This window comes from Phragmites australis, chromosome 14 (assembly GCF_958298935.1).
Source record: "Phragmites australis chromosome 14, lpPhrAust1.1, whole genome shotgun sequence".
Classification (NCBI taxonomy): domain Eukaryota; kingdom Viridiplantae; phylum Streptophyta; class Magnoliopsida; order Poales; family Poaceae; genus Phragmites; species Phragmites australis.
The window spans coordinates 3,756,862-3,777,069 of NC_084934.1; the positions used below are offsets into that span (position 1 = coordinate 3,756,862).

At 40.6% G+C, this 20,208-nt stretch overlaps 1 protein-coding gene across 3 annotated transcripts; it reads right to left on the bottom strand.

Moving 5' to 3' along the window:
* Positions 1–881: 881 nt before the first annotated feature.
* On the bottom strand, positions 882–19,193 carry LOC133891703 (ubiquitin C-terminal hydrolase 13-like). Of its 3 annotated transcripts, none has more exons than XM_062332438.1 (32): positions 19,027–19,193; positions 18,643–18,724; positions 17,654–17,801; positions 17,397–17,554; positions 17,012–17,277; positions 16,712–16,930; positions 16,504–16,612; positions 16,304–16,419; positions 13,886–13,984; positions 12,415–12,524; positions 11,903–11,962; positions 11,004–11,082; positions 10,778–10,924; positions 10,623–10,703; positions 10,400–10,519; positions 6,689–6,811; positions 5,885–5,962; positions 5,695–5,783; positions 5,507–5,615; positions 5,267–5,335; positions 5,071–5,181; positions 4,647–4,702; positions 4,377–4,554; positions 4,184–4,285; positions 4,038–4,109; positions 3,854–3,919; positions 3,708–3,773; positions 3,523–3,606; positions 2,512–2,628; positions 1,657–1,731; positions 1,487–1,570; positions 882–1,382 (listed from the first exon to the last, which is right to left on the bottom strand). In XM_062332438.1, the coding sequence occupies exons 1-32, from the start codon at positions 19,060–19,062 to the stop codon at positions 1,341–1,343; spliced, it is 3,351 nt and encodes a 1,116-aa protein (XP_062188422.1). In that variant the 5' UTR covers positions 19,063–19,193; the 3' UTR covers positions 882–1,340. The 3 variants fall into 3 exon arrangements, with proteins under 3 accessions (XP_062188422.1, XP_062188421.1, XP_062188420.1); XM_062332437.1 differs by having other exon boundaries at positions 10,778–10,915; positions 11,903–11,977; XM_062332436.1 differs by having other exon boundaries at positions 11,903–11,977.
* Positions 19,194–20,208: the final 1,015 nt, after the last annotated feature.

Sequence of the window (20,208 nt, forward strand, 5' to 3'; positions counted from 1 at the left end):
CTATTTTGATAGTGTTTTAAAGGTTGAGAGCATTGAAGCACAGTATTTTTATGATTTTTAAATTTATCATCTGTGGATGGATGATGAGTATCTCACCTAATGAATGGGCGAGAAATGTCTATTTTGTAAATTTTTTAAATGGACGTATATTTATGAATTTTTTAAATTAAAAAATATAATGATAAAAAAATCATCACCTGGCATGGGCGCATGGTTAATCAGAAGCTTTCTTCCATGTCGGCATATCAATTGTAGAAATACATAAAAATAAAGTTTCCAAAAATTTATTTCAAAATTATCAACAAAATAGAGGACGGTATAGATTCTACATTCACGAAAAATATTTCAAGATCAAACACAATTTCATTGAAGTGACAAATGAGACGTACTTTGTGAACATTCACTATTAACGGTCTTCTCCAATGTCTACTAAACATGCCCTTGAAATAATTTTAGTAATTTCAAGAAACTTCTATACCCGGTTTTCATGATGTTGGATCTCGAATGTTGTATAACATCGATTCACTGTGTGGGAGAAGTATAATTGTGCGCAGACAATCGACACTTGCACTTAGTAGAATCTTAAAAATCTTACCACGTCTCAAAAAACGAAAACGAATCTTACCACCTAAAAGAATCTTACCACACCTCAGCCTGGATATAACTCACCCTGCGTGAAACAAGCTGTCTGGCTCTGCGGTGTACGGTTTAACAGTGTACCAGATTTTTCTTTCTTTTTCTTTATTTGTCACTTGCGCTCAGATTCACTGTAGTCCGGCTAATAATTAAGAAAGCTTAAGCACCTCAACCTAAAGTTAAAAAAAAAAAACCTCCCAAACTGCCCGTTGGCTCAAAAAATAACAAGCACCCAAATAGACAACTTCGTGAAAAGCCGCAGCAATATATCATCACTGGAATTACAAATACCGTGTGATTGTCAACAACAAAGAGACCTTGTACACTTTACGTCATTAATATACAGCAGGTCAAGTATCATTAACAGCTCTGGGCCTCCTGGTACAAACTGCAGAACAAAGTAATCGACTAAAACGTCGGCTATTTGACTGTATAGTCACCTAAGGAAAATACTGCCTTACTGAAAGGCAATGGTTCGGTGGGTCATCTCTGCACAACTTTATATATCCGGGGCAAAGCGGGGGAGGAGAAGCTGCCCCGATCATATAAAAAAGCCTCCTCCGAAACTAGCTTACCAGCTCCATCGAAAACCTGAGCAACCCGCAGTACCGTTGATTATGGCACATGATTTATTTCATCCCAACAAATTCAGCCCTTGTTTGGTGTTGGGTGGCAGCAACGTCACTCAAATTTCTGACATTTGTCTAGTTATAAATTTTTACAGGCCTCTCAAATGAATGGCGGTTCTGCACAATAAACACACAATGAACATTACGGCAAAAACAAAAAAAAGATTGACATTACAGCCAAGATATACAAATGACCATTTGCAACAATGTGCTACCGGTACCTGATTAACTGTGTGTGCCTTTCTTGGAGCTGTGTCTGGATGTTCCAGTCCAAGATACTGCTCCCAAGCTCCATACATGTTCCTCTAAATAAGTTTAGATGATTCAAATGTGAGCCAAATTAAGCGATAAACAATAGGTGCTTCAGCAAGTTGATAACAAGCATCACTACCTGAAATCTCGTAGCTACAGTATCTGAATCTTCAAAATAGTCTGGGCGACCAAGTGATATGTACGCAAATTTCCACTGTCCAAAGAGAGCATTGGTTACTAGAACATCTTTATATTAAGCAAATAAACAACATCAAACAGAAATTAATCGTTGCGCATGTTTACATTCAAGTTGGTACATGATCTATCTGACTGTTCATGTAATTGAGCCACTCTGAACCAGATGATTTTCGGTGGAATAGCTTAAATACTTGTCACGCCACCACTGCACCAACTTTCTTGTTGACATTACCGTAAGTTTTTTAAGCAGCAGACTTAGGCTTCAATAACTATTGTTCTTACGATAGGAATCTCAAGTGACATTATGTATGTGTGACGGAATCTATCCAAACAAGGCTACTTTGGAACTCTTATTGAACAAAAGTACTGGGACTGTACTAGCATCTAGAAAAGAGCTCATCCATTTAACATATATATTTTCCAATGTAGCATTCACACTAAAAAGATTAGAGGCACCAAACGGGCTAGTACTGACTAAAACATAAAGAAACATAGGCCTTCCGGTTATCCTTTATATAATCATATGATGAAAGTCCACGAGTGAAAATACACCCAAGTAACAAGTCTCAGTGTTGTTTCAGAAATTCTCCATGAGAATAAAGGATAAAACTTATAAATGTAAATGCAAGTTCTATTTGATGCTTTAATGGAGATAGATATACTGAAAACTGTTAAGCATACATATTCAATAACGTCACTTCTGAACAAGATCAACTGGCAGGCATAAAATGCTATAAGAAAAAATATCATGAATTTACTCCAAATAAAGAAACTGTAGACAGAAGAAAGCAAATACCTTCGAGAAATCCTCATCTGGAACCTTAAGCTTTTTCTGTATACGTTCTTTAATAGAAGATAGGGTCTCGTCCTCACGAATAACCATAAAGAATGGCTCTCCAAAGTTCTGAACTTGCTGTCGAGATCATGATAAATATCAGCATTTGTTTAACTAGATAACCAAGTATGCTACTAGAATCAGGATAGCAGAAGGTCAATAATAAATAAAAATTAGTACTGTGATCCCATGCCTGTCATGTTTTATGCTGAGCAGTGGGTGCAACATACCCATATCCAAAAGGTAATGATTAATTATCATGTCATAAACAACGAACCAATTTTCAGAAATTTATGTGAGCACTACAATGGCAAACATAAGCAAAAGGAAGCATACAGAACAGCACTATATTAAAAAGATAACACTATCAGAACTTTATCCTGCTTACTACAAATATAGGTGTACTAGTTATTAAGGAATCCTTTACTCAAGTCGACACATATACCAAAGGGTTATTTGAAAGATATACACGATCAAGATGAAAAGATGCTGCTAATTATGTTCAATACATAACAAACAAATAAACATCTCAAAAGAAGAAAGAGATAATCAGAGTTGTGAGCATCACATCTCAAAACAAAGAAAGAAACGACAGCCTCCATTCAATACAAAATAAGTACACTGTTACTCTTATGTTCATGTGACAACATGTAGAGAACCTGCTAAGTTAGGTAAGTATAACATAAACATTATGAGAAACAGCAAAAAACAATACAGGTTCATCTGAAACAAAATTCGAAGGCACAGTACTGAGGCTAACAGACTGTTGAAGAAAGAAAAATGAGATGTCTGAGCACAAGAAACATAAGTAAACTAAATAATTTCTTTCTGTGACTGACACTACTTAAAACTAAAAGCAATACAATGAAAAAAAATTGTACTGCTGGATTCTGGATAGGTTGTATTCTTTTTATATACACAGCAAAAAGTAATGACTAGGTCGGGCATTAACATTAGCCAAATTTCCATTACCGTTTGGTTTTGAGTATCTTTCGTAAAATGGTACACATGAATCAAGCGATCAAAGGGACCAAGGTTTTTCTCCTCCTCCGGAACCTAGAAAGAAAAGGATATGTTAGCCACCGATCACCAGTATAGAAATGTAAACCTTTCAAGAAATGGAGATTGATCTAGTCGTGAAGCATGGAATAACATACCTCCTCTGCACGCAGTGTCCAGTACTGGTCATTGATGTTTTCTATCTTTTCACTGGGTGCGAAAATCTGTAGGAAATACAAGTTAAGAAAAACAATAGCCTGTGGAATAAAATACAGCTAAGCCATTAAACTAGCACTTGTAGCACCTTGTAAATCTTGTGATAAAAGACCTCAAGTAATCTTAGTTCAACATTGGGATGAGACAGCTCAACCTGATTTGACAAAGGCGGAAGACATATATAGGACATAAGTTAACTTCATAAATGCGATGGATAGCATATTCAGAATTTGTAGAATACAGACCACAAAATAAGGTATTTCAAAATGTACCTTTGATTTTATATCATTTAGCACATCACCAACAGTGCTGTTTTTTGGCAATCTTATACTGTGAACTGACACCTGATAAACCATATTTTAATACTACAAAAAATCAAAGGTTTACCGCCAAGCTTGAAAGAGTTCAGCAAAATAACCTCATCTTTTGTGGCATGATGATATGTAACTTTCAATGTCTTCAATGCTTGTAATTCTGGAAGTGGTATATCCAATACTTCATAGTACAGAATATCAGAAATCTGATACATGTAAAGTTAAAAGATATGTCATTCTTCACTTGACTTGCTAAGCAACCAAATGTAACATAGACCACTAAGTCAGAGTAGTGACCTGATTATAGTGAATCAGCATGTCCAGTAGACGTTCAACGCCTCTGTACTTAATTGGTTGAGGCTTAGGTTGTTGAGAATAACAATTATGTGATGTAAGTCGAATTTTTGATGGGTCATCAACACCAAGTTTTTGTGCCACTTTTTCCACAACTTCATCATATGTGAAAATCTTTGACCTATACAGAAAGGGCGAAAAGGAAAATGTTCAGTAGCAACATATAATATCTAGGTTTGCTAATCACAGCAGACAGCATGTCCAAATGCTTACATCTCTAGGCAAAAGTCATCGTCCTTGGGCTTCTCCAGTGAACGGAAGTGAACCACCTAAAGAATCGCAACAGAATTTATCACATGCAAAAATAGTACAGTACAGGATGATGATGTTGACATGTACATCACAGACTCACGGTGCAACGTTAGAGCAGTCGTAAGAGAAATTGCACAGGAAATGAGGCAAACAAGATTACAGACAAAACCAAAACCAGATAACAATCACATAGATGTTGTACAAATGATATTTTCGTTTTTGGAGGAGAAATTTTAACCTGCCAATACTAATTAATCATCAACCACTTGGTGAAAACCAAGTAAGCAAGAAAACTCCTTAGTGCAATGTTGCAGCAACGAGAAAGGGTGCAAATATCAAATAACACGGAATTCAGAATTCTAATAAGTGGGGCATTCCTAGGTACCTGTCGGTTACGTATATAAACCAAAAAGGATGGGACGTCAGGGTATCTATATTGATCAGCACTATCTGGCTTTGGAGATTTTTGAAAACATATTATGTCCCCATCTTCAAGCTGTGAACACAAAAGGGTTCGGGTAAGACAGCATCTTAGAAACAGGCATAACATTAGGTTCACAAAACCTGACACTGAAAATTACCTGGCAAGATCGAAATAGAAGCCTGCTATCAATATATTCACACATCACATTAGGCTCGAACTTAATTTCCTACATTGGTGAAAGGAGGAAAAAAAGAGTAAGATAATGAACCAGAATAATACGCAAATTACTAAGCGTTGCCAAGGAGAAAACAATAAGATAATGAACCATAATGATATGCATACTACATAAACTGATAAACATTTATAACTTAGGCTTTTCTAAAAGAGGTAAACTAACCTCATAAAGTTCAATATCATCGCCTTGTGAAAAATCTGCCATTTTCCTTAATTTTGGCAGAATATCCTGTGGTCTACCTGAAGCCTTTACAAAGAGCCTACCAACATACCTGAAGAATCCATTTGGCAGAAGAGTAAATATCCAATAACAAATAAAGGATGATACAGAAAGTTAAGTATGAAAAGTACCGCAGCTGTTCCTTTTCAGGATCATAGAGTTTGAAGAAAAGCAATATATCTTCTCTAGTCTTGTCTGGAAGAGGAAGAGGTTTAGGGTCCTACACCAATCTCAAGGTAAATGAACGGGTTCATGTAAAAAAGATGTGAGAAAATGAACATAGGACAATGAATACAAAGCAAACAGGAATGAAGCTACTACCGGTCCAAGTTCAACTTCCAAGAACAATTTTAGTTCGGCATTGTGGGCCTTGTTCACCAGTTCCTTTAGATGTCCAACCTATATAAAATGCTCTCCTTTAGAATTAGCATATTTACATGGAAAACTAGAATACAATTCAAACATGAGGAGTAAAGAGAAGGCAAAGTATTAGTTCTACAATGAATCCCACAAAAAGTTAATTTAAAAAAATCCATGCGAGTTTAACAATGGCTAGAACAAAATCGAAGTATCCTCACAAATACACACAGCAGTTGCACAAAAGGTGATACTAATGGGTGTTGGGCAGTCAAATGAATGACATAGTAGTGCAAGCTCACTGCAAAATGTTCTACAGCTTACAGTTTTTCCACACGTATACCATTTGCATAACCGGTGATACATTATTACCAGTCAAGTAGGGTGTTTCAACCATAAGTGACTTAACAGGATATAAGAGCAACTGAGCTGAATAGATGATAGCATTGACTAATAAATACTAATCAAACATAAAAAAAAGGCAACTTGACATCAGAAAGAAGAGCGCCTCTACAAATAAAAACCTCATTAGAAACAGCACAAGAAATCAATAGCTTAAAACAGAAACAAATTAGTATGCACTATGCAGCTTTCTCAACTTGACATAAATGGCCCAAACAAAGACAACGTACCACACTGGGGGCGACAGAAAGCATGTCAACATGTCTATTCTGGATTTCTGGTAACCAGAGTAGTGCAGAATAATACAGATACATGAAAAACACTAGAAAGAAATAAGTATGTCTGGGCATCATGAAATCATCTTACAGTGTGCGCTTCTTCTTGAGGAGTCAATGGTCGGTTGGGTCGGTAGGTATGGTTTTGCCTCTTGGCCCACAGCCAAAACCGTTGAAACTGCGTAGGGATACCAAACTCTTTTGCTACCTCCTCCTGTAAAGCACTTCATAGATGAGTAATCAGTATGGCAACTGCAGAGCTCTAATCCTACAAGTAATGCAAAGTTAGACTTTACTAATAGCAGTGCACAACCATCAGCACATAGAGTGACTATAGGCTAGACCACCACCACCAACAACAACAACAACAAAGCCTTTAGTCCCAAACAAGTTGGGGTGGGCTAGAGGCTTAGAGTGACTATAGGCTAGACCAACCATCAAAATAATTCCCTCATAAGGTACGAAACATGACAAGAAAGCACACATCTTTAAGACAAAATACTATTGCACCATTTCAAGCATATGTTACCTTCTTACATCTGTATGTGGACTACGAACAGCAATTGGTCTATGCAAGATAAACCTAAGTATGCTTTTACCTAACAGCAACATGTGACACTGGTTAGCCTATTTGTTGAGGATTTGTTCCTAACGATGTGTCCGGAAAATAATGGGATTACCTTCATGGATCAGAGATCGAACATGAAATGAGGCACACGCGATGTATACAGGTTCGTGCCTCCAGTTAGAGTAATACCCTATGTCCTGTGTGGATGATTATGTATATGTATTCACCTGAGTACAGGCAATGTGGCTAACCTATTACAAGAAGTAGATAGGATCTAATCTAAAGTCGTTGAGTTCCTCATGTGTCAAGGTCCTGATGCTTGCCTCGAGTTACCGAAAAAAAAAAGCCTCTCATAGGGGATCTGGGTCCCGACCTTATATAGGAGTGATGTACCATCTCATATCCATTTGTAGTCGATAGTCCTTGTCGCCCAAGTAGATAAATTTGTTATGAATACTCTGTTCCTAGACGCTCAAATGCGCCTTGGAAGTTGACTATAAATTGAGCCTTGAACTCGACCTACGATCGGATCGAGTTAGGAGACAGGTTCAACAACCAAGACCTAGCAGGTCGATCGAGCGCGGTTAGCAGATAATTGGCCATTACTTTTGTTGTCGTCACCCGCAGCTCGAATAATCGTGGTACAGATCTGTAACCACTCGTTAGGGTTGATCTTCCTATGATACTTCTGGATTGGGCCCGCCTTGAACTTATCAGGCCACCGTATCGATCGAAGCTTGTGTACGAAAGCTTCACAACCTCCATCGAATTCTTCAGGAGGTGGGGGAGGACTATCACGCATGTTCCTTCGAGCAGGGGAGTCACGTCGACCATCTCGTCTCGGAGATCTATGATCGTAATGACGGCGGCCATTCTCGCGGCGTTCCTCACAATGGTTGTCTATCACTATACGTAGATCATGCTGATTGTGAGAAATGCGATTCCTCAGGTCTTCCTAGTTCCTACACCTATGGATAAGGCTGTTAGAATTTGGCCCGCAAAGTGGTACTCAGGCTCGATCACCTGAGCTTCCCGCCTGGGATCCCTCGACTCAGGGATACTCGTGTTTGTGGCTCCTTGAGCGAGCGCCTTGCTGACTGGGGCACCTAGAGTTGCTGGAATTGTTCGCTCAAGCAGCTTGGATTTAGGCCGCATCAAGTAAGGTCCTGACCTAATTAACCATATGGGTTAAAGGATTCGCCAGATCCAACTTCGATAGAGATCTCAGAATCAGATGGGCCCCCTGGACATTAGCATATGGAATGTTGAAAACATCACTGCCCAAACTTGGCTGGGGTTGAGACGATGCTTCTTCGTGGTTGCTATTCTGGGGGAGCTCGTCCCTTGATGCTAACGGTGGAGGTGTGCCCACCGGAAGTCGTCGTTGAAGACCAGGAGGTATCTGACCTCCTGCGGTCCGTCGATGGAGTTGTGTCAAGGACACGTAAGGCTCCAACTATAGATGTTTCCAGCAGTATATCGCCAGCAACGCTAGTACCATGAGGGGCGGCTATCGTCGCTATATCCTCGGGGATTTCCGTGCCATTGTTCACCACAACGTTTGAATCTAGCGCCATTGGGTCAGCAAGTGCGGTACCAGCTCCACTGGCCATAAACACGCATCGATCTGTTCGGCTACTCTGGCTGGCGGTGGAGTCGTCGTCGGCACCCTCGTCATTATCGGTGTCCATGCATTGGAGAACATTGGGTTCCTTGGGATCCCTCGAGATGTCCCACCTCGATATGCGTCCAATAGACTCGATAATACCGGTGCATATCAATTCACCTTGATGGTCCCAACGGAAGATCATAGTTCCGAACATGATCTCCGAATCGGCTAGGGTGGTCATAGAAGCCATCGTCGGGGAATCGGTGCCGATGTGCACTCGAGACATAGTCGATCTTGAAAAGCAGAAGACCCCTACCTAGCGCGCCAACCGTCAAGGATGTTCCTAACAATGTGTCCGGAAAATAACAGAGTTGCCTTCATGGATCAGAGATTGAACATAGAACAAGGCACACGCAATGTATACAGGTTCGAGCCACCAGTTAGAGTAATACTCTACATCCTGTGTGGATGATTATGTATATATACACTCGAGTACAGGCAATGTAGCTAACCTATTACAATAAGTAGATCGAATCTAATCTAACCTAGGGCTAAAGTCACTGAGTTCCTCATGTGCCAAGGTCCTGATGCTTGCCTTGAGTAGCCGAAAAAAAAACCTCTCCTGAGGGATCTGGGTCCCCGCCTTATATATGGTGATGTCTCACCTCCTATCCATCTTTAGTTGATAAAGAGTCCTTGTCACGCAAGTAGATAAATCTATTATGGATACTAGTCTTCTCGAGTTAGTTAAGCAATCGAGGCCTTCTTAGTATACACCTAGATTCCGGGAGTATCAGATACCGCAAATTCGGTTCTGTAATATCCGGAGTTGTTAAATATGCACACGGCATACCCTGTCTATATATAATATACTCCTTATGAGTATATACCACATAATTAGATATTCGACGCTATTTGAGTCCTTGACATTGTTTTTAAGGCGGTAAGGCGAGGCGAGGCAACCCACCCCCTTCCAGCCACCTAGGCGATTATGAGGCGACACCATACCCAACCCAAAAACAGGGAGGGAGGGGCTGGTTGGTGGGTTGGGCCAGACCCAGACCACCAACCAACCTCTCTCTCTCTCTCTCTCCAACCAGCCACTCCATCTTCCAGACACTCCATCTTCCAGATACTCCCATCCTTCACTGCCCCCACCCCCTACCAGATCGACTGATGTTGCTACCGCCCCCTTCTGGATCGACCGTCGATGCTGACAGGGAAGAGCTACACCAGCCTCCAATGCTAGAATCGGCGGGGACGGGGGAGGCGGCAGCTACTTGGCTTTGGTGGCTGGTTCCCCTCCCACTCTCTCTTTTTCCTCTCCCTCATTCTTCAATGCTTTTGGTAAGGCGTGGACGACCCCTTGCTATTCTGGAGCTCCTAGTCGCCTAGGCTACTCCTTAAAAACCATGACTCCTTGAGTCAATTATGCAAGAGAAACCCAAGTGTGCTTTTACCTAACAGTAACATGTGACACTGGTTAGCCTACTTGAGTCCTTGAGTCATCTTTGATCTTGCTGGACAACAACCAGTAACAAACGATAGCCTGATAAGATATTCCTATGATAGGAATATGTGAAGATACACCATCACAACACATTGTTTTTGACCCATGCAATTACCTTGAATTGATTAAAAAGCATCTGCTTTTGAATACGGAAGCTTGGAACTTTATCATGATCAACAAGATCAAAATATATGTCTTTCCCTATCTGACCATTCAAGTCATCATCCCTTGCAACCTATACAATAGGAAAATGTGTTAGATAACTAAATGAAAAATAATAGAATGCTGCTGGAGATAGAACAATGCATGCTCTATTCCCAGAAGGTTAAGTGAAGCACCTTAATGATGGTATACAGGTGTGCCTCAGCTTTCTCCTTTTTCCGGCGCTCCTTTTCTTCACGGTCCTTTTCCAATCTAATCTGAGACCAGATTGAAGTATTAGAGTCCACTAAAATAGAAGATCTAAAACTGGAATCTTAGGAGACTGACTTACTCGAAGATGCTCTGCTATGTCTTTCTCATCCACATTACAAATAATTTTGTCCTTGTCACTTTCACGAATGTACACAAGCATGTATGCATTTGAATATTTAGTGAACTTAAAAGGAGTGTTGTTTAAGCCAGGATTAGTCTGAGGCAGCTACAAAAACGAAATTGATCAGCTCAGTGTTCTTCTGTCATGGTATACAAGTATTGTAGCATTGAAAATTGCAACTAACCTCCTCTTCGCCACCATATTGCTCTTCTAATGCCCTCTTTGCATCTTCTTTTGTTACACGCTCATCATCAAACTTGAACCTAGAAATTTTAGCTCCAGTGAATAATTAAACATGAACAAATCAACTAGCTGTCCAAGAAGCATGTACAATTATAAACAGCAAAAGTGATCTTCATACATGCTTAAAAAGCTAGTAGTAGTTCCTAGTTAAATAATATACTGAGCATAGCTTTTGGAATCGGTGTTGTAGACTAATGTACCTTATTGCACAAATAAAAATAAATCTTCTCCAAGGGCAATTCCAAATCGTCCACAAGTTTGATTAGCCAGGAATAATCAGCAAAAGTAATATAATTAAGAGTGAAGTGCACCAGCGATCCTTAAATTTGTCCTTTGGTGTCACCCAAGTCCCTAAACTATTAAAAAACAGGTCTGGGTCCCTAAACTTGTTAAGTGTGCCACTCGAGGTCCAAATCTCCCTACTCAGCAAGTACCTGCCTATGTGGCATGCCAACGAGTGGCACACCTTGAATGACACACTCAACAAGTTTAGGGACCCAGATCTGCATTTTAATAGTTTAGGGACCTTGATGACACCGCGGGACAGTTCAAGAAACGCTAGTGCATTTTACTCTGTATTTAACAATAGGCCGTGCAGAATTGTTTACTAGCTACCATTTATCATTGAATAGGACCAAGATGTTCCCAAGAGTGTTAATTTTCGTACGGAATCAGAGCCCATCATAAAATAAACAACTATAGTATATTTAACAACAGATTGTGCAAAATTGTTTACTAGCTAGCATTCATCACCGAGTATGAGCAAGATCTTTCCAAGAGTTTGTTAATTTTCGTACGGAATCAGAGCCAATCCTGACATAATAGAAAAAACAGACGTACCATTGATCAGCAAGGGTAGGTCTTATGAAAGCATAGTAATGTCCACCATGAACACCACCGCTATGAACAAGAACACTGCAAGTGAGTAAGTGTTAAGAGCTGTAATCACATAAAAATAATAACCAAAATGCAAAATTAAGAATTACACTCAATGTACACCTTTAAATAGTTCATCTAACATCTGTATTCATATTTAGTTAGTACTTAGTACCATGTGATGTGAGGCACTGGAAACCGACTCTTTAACCATGAATGCTTACCTTAACAATTATGAGCTCAAAATTTATGAACATAAGACAGGCTGCAAAAACTAGTCAGCACATATGACAGCAGATCGAGTAACTATGGTCCTGCTTCTATGCGATTGACAAAACCAAGGACAGGTCAAATAGTGAGGCCAGGAATTCACATCCATCACTTTTGGCAATACATGCCATCTCCAACTATTAAGATTTGAAATCTTAATGCATGGAAGTAAACACAGAAAATCATTATAAAAATATCTGACTGACCTGTGAAGAGTGTAAAGATTACGCACATTCCTGTCTGCATCAGGAGATAAATACTTCCCATCTTCCCTATCAAGGTCCAACTGAAGTGGGAATTCATAACGATCATTTATCTGTTGGCCACAAAGGATGGTAAGCATTTTTAATAGGCTACAAAATAGAAGAGAAAAGGATAAACATCATAATAAAATGAAGAACAGGGATTTTATGAAATTTAGGTGCATATGCACACATTTTAGTTTGTACATTTGTGCACCTAAAAAATTGATAGAATTCAGTTACAATATGTGCACATGCAAAAGAGAAAAGAGCAAATGTATAATCTTAGTGACAAGAGTAAAATATTACAAAATATATGTGAACAAACTTGGGCTTTTCTGCAGTGAACATATGATCATCTTTCTGCGTATATTTTAGCAAATCCACATGATCTAACATGTTCTATATCTATTGATCATTTAAGAGCTCTTTGAAAGGTGAAAAATCTTTTTAAAAAGTAGGTGCACATGACTTAAGTTCGGACTTGCATTTCCTCAAGGGAAATGTCATTTGAGTGAAGTCATACAGTTGCATCCATTTTATGGCTAATACGGATTCCAAACGTATCAGCCTGATGCATGGGTTAGTATCTTATTGACACAGTTCTCAGTCAACATTTATAGACATAATTTTATCAATCATTTTAGTAGATATCAGTGTCACTTAAAAACAGCAGCATTATCATCCAGGGTAACAGTGTAGTTCGTTATAAAAAGACGCATTTCTATGGCAGCATGTGTTGGCCAAATAGTAGTCAGTCAACTCATGCCTGATGCATGAGTTGTATCTTGTTCACATAGAGTTCTCAGTCAACATAGCTTAATCCACTACATAGTTTGGAATCAATAGTAACTATACAAAATACTACCTCCATTCTTTTTTAGATGTTGTTTTAGCCTCCAACACATAGATCAAGGTGACAATCAATATTATCACATTTAAAATGTCTACCCCTCTTGATTATTCCTATTTCCAATTAATAGCACCCAACCCACCAATCAACTACACTCGTTTAAATCCTATTCTAACTTCCAATAGCTTCAATTAGGGGCTCTTTTGGAAAACACCACCTAGAAAACCTAAAATGATATCTATTTGAGAACAAAACCAAATTCCTAAAACGACATCTATTTGAGAGCAGAGAGTAACTGCCGAACAGATTGCATTTAGTCCAATGGATCACAACAGATACCAAAAGAATTCAGAACTAGGTATACTAGACCAAAATGAAAAAGAAACTGAAGCCACTGCTCACACACGCAAAAGAAAACACATTTTGCACTATTTCAGTGTATATTGAAGTGCCTCAAGACTTCTGCTAAAGCTAAGACTACGAATATCATCAGATTTATCTACTGAGAGGTTCCTGGAATAATGAGAAGTGGGATAATTGAGGATGAAAGAAAACTAATTAGTGCATGGCACTGATACAGACCTTCACCATTGTGTCACGCATGAAATCATATTCAAACCGCTTTAGCTGAAGTTGCAGAACAGGAGGGAAGTCAATGAAAAGAACTCCTTTCTTTGCATCCTGAAACAACAAAATAGTAACTCATAAAAACCCAAACAATGAGATAATAAACCAGGTTACTTGGTTGTCACATGTCATCTGTTTGTAACATGCCATCAGCAGTAACTGGTAATCTCAAATTATTATGTCTCACCAAATTGGATTAAACTGATAAAAAGTCAACTAAGGGTGTTTTGAATGAGAGCAAATCCCTTGGGATCTTTTGGGATTCCTAAGTATTCCTCATGCACGCCCTCAATGCAAACATGCCCGAGTGCTTAGATGGCCTCAGAGAGATTGTAACATCATAACTCATCTAAACTCAACAAGACCCAGTGACATGTAGGAGGATACAACATAATTCTGAAAGCATGATTATTTTACCCAAATAATCTATTCTCTCTGGTCCATTTTATAGGACATATTTTGATTGTTCGGAACAGTTACGATGTGATGGATCCAGAATCATGATGCCAACTAACTGCTTTCCTTGAGTTTAGAAAGTCTTTCTTTTCAGGACTTGAGTTCAGGATCTTGTATCCTTTGGTATTTAATGAACTTTTTATAGTCTTATCCTAGTAGTTTCGGTTTTTTCATACCTTTGTATACTTACCATTTATATCTTATAATATATATTTGTTGTTGGGAACTCCCGCACAGTTTCTCCCAAAAAAAAAGATTCAAAGGCTGAGGAATCCACAAGAGAATGACTTTTACCCTTCACTTAATAGTTTTGGAAATATTAGTGATGATGGTTTCTGTAGGTAGTCATGCATAAACACTTATGTGAGTGAAAAGAACAAGAGTAGAAAATAGAAGACAGCATTAGATCTACATGCACGCCTTATTACATGGAATAAGTTTGAAAAGAAAATGTACCTTACAATATGGACCAAAGGGAGTGACAAATGACTTGTTATCATTACTCACATTGTTATTTCAAATTTGAAAAATTAACACAACCCTATTTAACAATAGAGTAAAATACGCCGGCGGTCCTTAAACTTGTCCGGGGTGTCACTTAGGTCCAAAAACTATTAAACTGCAGTACCATGCCCCTGAACTTGTTAAGTGGTTCACTCAAGGTCCAAAGATGCCTAATCAGCATCTACTCACCCAAGTGGCACGTGGCATGCTGACTGTGTACCACATGGAGCCCAACATGTGCATCTCTCTCCTCTCTCCCATTGCTCTCCTCTACCCTTCATCTCTCTCCCGCTCGGCCATTATCCGCCATCTAGATCATCGACAAGGCTGTAGCCTCCCCATCCCCCTCGATTACCCCGTCAGACATAGCATCCCCCCCCCCCTAATCCCACTCGCCAACCCCATAGCATTGTTGCCTTGCCCTCGATCTTGTCACCATCCCAATCAGCAATCCACCCACCATAGGCCACAAGGGCAACAGCAAACCAACTTGTGTGACGGAGAAGAAGCACCCATCGGCTATGAAGCAAACAAACGGGATGCAACCAGGCCAAGCCAGAAGGACCAACGACAACAAATTCACCCGGTAAACGGCTAGTGATAGGGTCCAGACCAGATCCACCAAGCATAATGATTTTCGATTGGATTTGCACAAATCTAGATGGAGAGCACATCCTGACCATGGGGAACATGAACATGGTCGAGAACCATGTCCTCACACCAAGCAGGGAAAACAAGGGCAATGGCTCACCGGATTTCATGGCGCTGCTCCTAGCAAACCAGTAAATCAATCTCTTGGGCAACTGTAGCAACAACAGATGGGGGAGCTGGCCCGCTGGTGCACCACGTCTCCCTCCCGATGTCATGGAACCGCACCACCATCCTAGACCCGGAGACGACACCGTGGAAGAAATTGTGTGCGTGCGCAGAGAGAGAGAGAGAGAGAGAGAGAGGCCAAGGGGAGAGATGAGAGAGGAGAGATGGGCCACTGACGTGTGGACCCCACATGTTGGGTTCTCACATATGCGGGTAGAGGCTAATCAAGGAGGTTTGGACCTCGAGTGAACCACTTAAAATGTTTAGGGACATGAAACTGCAGTTTAAAAGTTCATGGACCTAATTGACATCCCCGAACAAGTTTAAGGACAGACAATGTATTCCGCTCTTAACAATATTACCAATATTTTTGCATTTTGACTCTCCCATATTATGCCTAAGATGCATCCTACTACAAACTCTCTAACCTTAATATAATTGGGATTTGAATGACTTATGCTATTAAGTTGAGCAGCAATCCCAGAGTTGCTCTGAGAAACAAGTTAGCTCTTAGCTCAGCAACTCTATTTAGATCATAAGTTACAGATACATGCGCGGAGAGAGTTAGGGAGGTATAACAAGCTTAATAAAACTAACCTGCAAGCCATGCTGTTCTGCATGATACTTGTTGTCACCTTCCAGGCGCTCCACCTCAACGTACTTATCAAATGAAGCGTAGACATCCTGGCAACCTTTGACATCAAGCTGCAGATCTGCAATGGAATATACTAGAACTAGGTTAAACAACAGTCAGGTTTAAACGCTGTTACCCATGTGTCAATAACAACATCACTTGCCATAGAAGGATTCCTTTCTTGTTGACTTGAAATTCACATTGATACACTCGATATAATTCATGTGATGCCCTTCAAACAATTGTTGTATTGTGCCTTCCACAACAGTTCCCTTGAATCAACATTTTACAAGCATAATTCAGTCAGAGCTACAACAATTCAGTAAACAACACCGGAAAATATAAAAGGAAAGACCTTACAGATGTCAAACCTTCATCTTATCTTCCAACTTCTCAGAAAGAACCCTATTTAACTCTTGGACATCATGTTGCATAAATGAATCGTGCATGTCCCACCCGAATGATTTTGTGAGCTCCTTTGTAGAGACACTGCTGTCATTATACTGCAACTTATAAAAGAGAGACTGTAGAGCCAATGGAATGCTTCCTGAGGGCATATCATTCTCAGTGGTGGGCATATGATAAACAGCCTGCCAAGCAATATCTATAGTTAGCTCTATATGAATGGGTTGAGCAGAAAAGCAAATAAAATATGAATTTTTCGTTTGCACCTTTCTGAAATATGGAATGTGGTACAGCGTCTGAAGAAGAGAATTCATATAGCAAGTAGCGCCTTGATTTTTAAGACCAACATAACCAGTTTCCTTTTTAGAGTCATAACTCCAATAATCAACGACTTTACACACAGCAACTTCAGCTTCCACTATGCAAGTATCATTTACAAGATAACCTCTACTGGGGTTGTAGAGTTCACTCAACGGCATAAATGAAGTGAAACCCCAATCACTTTCTCGAGCAGAGAACTGATGTTGTGTTTCTGCAAGGATTAAAGTCAGTCACCTAAGTTTGTTTCTGAAGCCTCTATAAGTATAGAATCAGATCAACATCTTTTCAGTTACTAGGTTAAACAAATAAGGGAATGATGAAAGGATGGACCTTTTCTTATTGTAAACTTGTTGTGAATTTGATTAACCACGGAGAGGCTGAACTGTGCATATCTAGTCCACCCATAGGGCAATACTCCAGAATCGGCCACATCCAAATACATAGATAAGAATTCAACATTATTTCCCCTAGGGAAAATCAAAATTCGCCTGCAAAACAGAAAGGGTGCCACCAATTACACCCAAAAAGACAGAAAAGTTAACCAAATGAACTAATTCAGAAGAAAATGGCAAGCAGTAGGCACTTACCACTTGTAGCCTCCGACAACAAAAATTTCGGAGTAGAGCTTCTTTGTGCTAACTCTTGATAGATTCTCAATGGTCCAAGTAAATCTCGAGATTGGTGGATCCTCTATATGTTGGTTTTCCACAGTAGCAGCTGGCTCAGCAGGCACAACTGGCATGGCAACAAAGAGTAAGCATTAATAGCTCGTAAACTCAGATGCTTGATCACATAAAAAAGCAGTAAAGAAAGAAAACAAAGTACTTTTAAGTGGACGCTGAATAAAAGCACAAAACTGTTCTGCACAAAGCACAAACAGAAAGCAATACTGAACACATTAACTTGGCCTACTGCATAGTGACAGAAAATGCAACCCAACAATTAGAGAAGTTTTCAGGTCACTGTGCTTTTGCACACAAAACACAACTATAGCAAAACCCTTCAATTAATGTAGAACCAAAAACAAACCTTCCATTGGCATAAAAATATCAAACATGCGCACACTTTCAAGTTTGAACACAAGTAAAATCCTCAGGGAACCGGAGCACCCACATATGCATACCACTATCCCGATCAAGGAAGAAAAATGATGTTGAAGTAGAACAGGAATTCCAAACTGAAGACAATCACTGGTGTGTAAATGATGAAATATATACTAAAACAGACTACACAAGACATTGATAACTCCCGATACAACAGCAATACCTAATCATAGAACAAGCAAATGAATAATCATTCTGCAGAATAAATATGATATACATCATCGAAAACTGTAGCTACAGCAGCAATAACAAGGGAAAGCAAATGAAAAGACACCATTCTGCTAAAAATGAAAACAAGTCATAGTATAGAGCGGCAATAACTGATCACACATACAAGCAAATTAAAAGAAGAAACATCATAACAAATAAGACTGCAAAATGTAACCTATCTAGGCAGCTGGTCTGAGTAGAACACACAACGTGTCACAGAACATTAATCACATGAACTAATCTCGGAGATGGGCGAATCGAACCTTCCATTGGCTGCGTTCCGTTGGGTAGCTCCTGGTGCGGCACGAGCACCTCCTCTTCTTCCTGCTGTTGCTGCTGCTGCTCCTGCGCAAAAAAACACGAGAGAGGTACATCTCAGATCCACCCCTCCAAACCCCAGGAAAGCCGCCAAAACCCCAAACCCTAGAATTCCGTACACGCGCGAGGGCACGCGCATGGACACGCCACACCAGAACCCCGACCCCGAAACCAACCCAGAGACCTAGGGCAACGGCGCCCGCGCCGCCCGACGGCCGCGATGCGTGCGGCATCGCGGCCCGATGCGGCGGTCAGGGCCCGCGCGAGGAGGCCAGAGGGAGCAGAGGCGAGGTGGGGCGTGGCGGTATGTGCCCCCCACGCACGCTTACCTCGGCGGGCGGCGGGGGAGGAGGCGAGGTCGTCATAGCCAGCGGGACGCGGCGGGAGGGGGAGGGAGGGAGGGAAGGAGGCGCGCGTCGCCGGCGGCGATGTGGGGCTCCAGACCCGAGAGTGGGTTACGGGGATGGTGGGGAGAGGGAGATCGCGGGGGGGGGGGGGGGGGGAGGTGGAGGAGAGAGAAAGTTGGGGAGAGAGAGAGAGGTTTTGGACCCGTGGAATGTTCCAGGGTCTTATGCGTAAGCTTGCGGGGCAAGGCCGGGAGCCCGGGATCGCGAGCCTTGGGTGGGAGGAACGGCTGGGATCGGCAGCGGCCGCTACTCCTACCGCTTCATAGCTACCGGCAGCAGACTCCGCGTTCACGTTCTTTGAGGAAATACCATGCACTCTATACTCATATCATATGTATATATCCGTATATATTCAACACATATTATGAAAAAGATTAAGAGGTATGGGACCTTCAATACGTGGAAACACGTCGTACCACTGAACATACATACAACAGACTTAGCATTGGTTCACTCAAGGTCTAATTGATGAGTTGGTCAGAGATCATCGAGCAATTTGATTCAACTATTGCAAGCTCTTTAAGGGCTTCAGCCATCATCCAAGTGAGTTACTTTCACTCATAAAATATTGTTCAATTGGTGTGGTTGATGTTGATGTCTCACTTCTCCAAAACGAAGTACAAAGACTTCAACTCAAGGTGGTAGAGAAAACCAAGACAACGCACCTTAAGAAGGAGCATGCAGAGATCCTAGCTGCATGCAACCATAATATTTTGATTAGTTTTTACTAGTACTGGATTTTTTTTTCTAGAATTTCACATAGACTTAAGAGAAAATAATAGAAGTATGGTATGAATTCTAAAATGGAAATGGAAAATATAGACATCGCTTTAGTGGTCCTCTTCGTAACACCTGATTACATGTCCTCCTCTCTCACGCACACTCGTGTCCGTGGACCCCACCTATCCACGCATCTTCTTCTCCCCCCCCCCCCAATCTTTCCCTTCCTTTTCTGCCGCACGAGTCTCCCGTTTCGAATCGCGTCGCCCCCATGCACGTTTAAGGCATGGAAGCCACTTGTTTGGTAACTGATGCATGCATTGAAGACTGTCTTCACGTCGTGATCAAAACCCCGATCAATTGCACGACAATACAGGAAAATGA